This window comes from Cyprinodon variegatus, unplaced genomic scaffold (assembly GCF_000732505.1).
Source record: "Cyprinodon variegatus isolate N-32 unplaced genomic scaffold, C_variegatus-1.0 Scaffold2744, whole genome shotgun sequence".
Lineage (NCBI taxonomy): Eukaryota > Metazoa > Chordata > Actinopteri > Cyprinodontiformes > Cyprinodontidae > Cyprinodon > Cyprinodon variegatus.
This window is the reverse complement of record NW_015153197.1, coordinates 3,948-5,622: the sequence shown is the minus strand read 5'-3', so window position 1 is coordinate 5,622 and position 1,675 is coordinate 3,948. Positions and strand designations below refer to the sequence as shown.

The 1,675-nt window shown below is 34.4% G+C and overlaps 1 protein-coding gene across 1 annotated transcript in view; it reads right to left on the bottom strand.

The window, feature by feature from the left end:
* Positions 1–234, bottom strand: part of LOC107081041 (ovarian cancer G-protein coupled receptor 1-like) — a gene marked incomplete at its 3' end in the record, with an annotated part of 6,822 nt that extends 6,588 nt beyond the window's left edge. Inside the window, exon 1 of the mRNA XM_015369254.1 lies at positions 13–234. Within this exon, the coding sequence (XP_015224740.1) occupies positions 13–234 (222 nt within the window). The remainder of the gene's footprint in view (positions 1–12) is intronic.
* Between the last annotated feature and the right edge of the window lie 1,441 nt (positions 235–1,675).

Below are 1,675 nucleotides of genomic sequence, written 5' to 3'. Positions count from 1 at the left end.
CTTAATACACACCTGGGAGTAAAGACTGTAGATGGCCAGCAGGGACATGGGGAAAAAGATGCCGATGACAATCTTTGACAATAAATCTCCTCTCTCATTTTTATGAAGCCAGCAGAACAGGTCTTCTTTGATAACCCAATGGCTACGACCATTACCATTTATGTCATAGACAGGGTAGCTGATGTTGCTGCTGTGATTATAACTTGAGTCCAAAGCAGTTTTTTGGTTTTCCATCTTTAAAGCAGAGCCTGTTTGAGAGATTTAGTTATAAGAGAAAAGAGAGATTTTGATCATGAACAAGTGAAACAGACATTATAGCTTTACTCATGCAAAGATTTATTGGTGATGAAAAATAAATGACATTAAGTTAGAACAGTGGAGCAGGATTCATTTTTCTTTTTTCATATTGAAACTTATTTATTTTATATGCTTTTGTAATATAAAAGACAATTAATTCTATAAAATTACTCTTCTTGCTCTTATAAAAAAAAAAAAAAAACTGTGATGTAGTTCTCATAGCATCCAGCAGAGGATGCCAATGGACACTGTCCTTAGATGCATGGAGCAGGGTGTAGAGTTTTGACAAATTGTATCATGTTTGTTCAGTGGTTCTAAATTGCCATTACTACATCTCAGGCCTCAGTCCTTTTTCAAAGCTCTAAAGCCCATCTTTCCCCTCAGCCTCTCAGTCTTCAGCTGATTTTCTAAAACTCCGAGGGCATTAATTGGCTATTACTAATAAACCAAGCACATCTGACTGGATAGAATCAGTTCAGCTATTCATTTGTGTGGAAAAAGTGGTAAAAGAATTCAAACTATCATCAGCCGAGTATTGGCTCCAGTCACAGGAGGAAAGGAGGGGTCTGGAGGGTATAAACACATTGTCCCCTTTTAATCTGTTGAAGATCCTTTGATATATCATAAAATGAACTGATAAATGCTCTTTAGGTTACTATGTGTGGATTGCAAAACATTTATTTTTTCTGCAATTTTATGTCAAAATAGTAGAAAAAATAGATTTTTTTAAAACTTTTTTATAATTACATTTTTCTTAATTGTATCTGTAATTTCTAGGCTTTTTGCAAAATTATGTCAAGATAACTAGCTAAATGCACTTAGAAAATAAAAGCAATTAAAAGCAGGTCAAAACTTTTATTTAAACTTTTATTCTGATATTCACTGGAACTCCTTCCTGTCTGATGTCCGACTGCTCCTGTTTTTAGGAGCCTGCTGTCGAGCCAGTAACTGGACCCACACTTTACTGAAACTAAGTGAAAACACTAATATTATTGATTTGGGTTCCTTGGGGAACTGAACTGCAGTCAGACCCTAGTCAGTGAGGGCCTGGCTTAAGACGTTATCTGAGATAAGTTCCCTCAAATATGTCTGATAAGATTATCAGCATTTTATCTGACTTTAGAATTTTAAATAACATGAAACTAAGACTGTTCAGATAGATTAACTATCAGTTTATTGAAACATCATATCACATTGACAGCAATTAACACTGATGCATTAAGTAAATAGAAATGAAACATTTTTTTATGATCAATTAGAATGAATCAAATGTCTTATTTTATTCTAAATTGTACAGAAAGTGATGAAAATATTTACCTTAGACAGCCTTCAGATCGGATTTGTTTCCTCCACCTGAGTGAAAGTGGTTGTCCTCTGC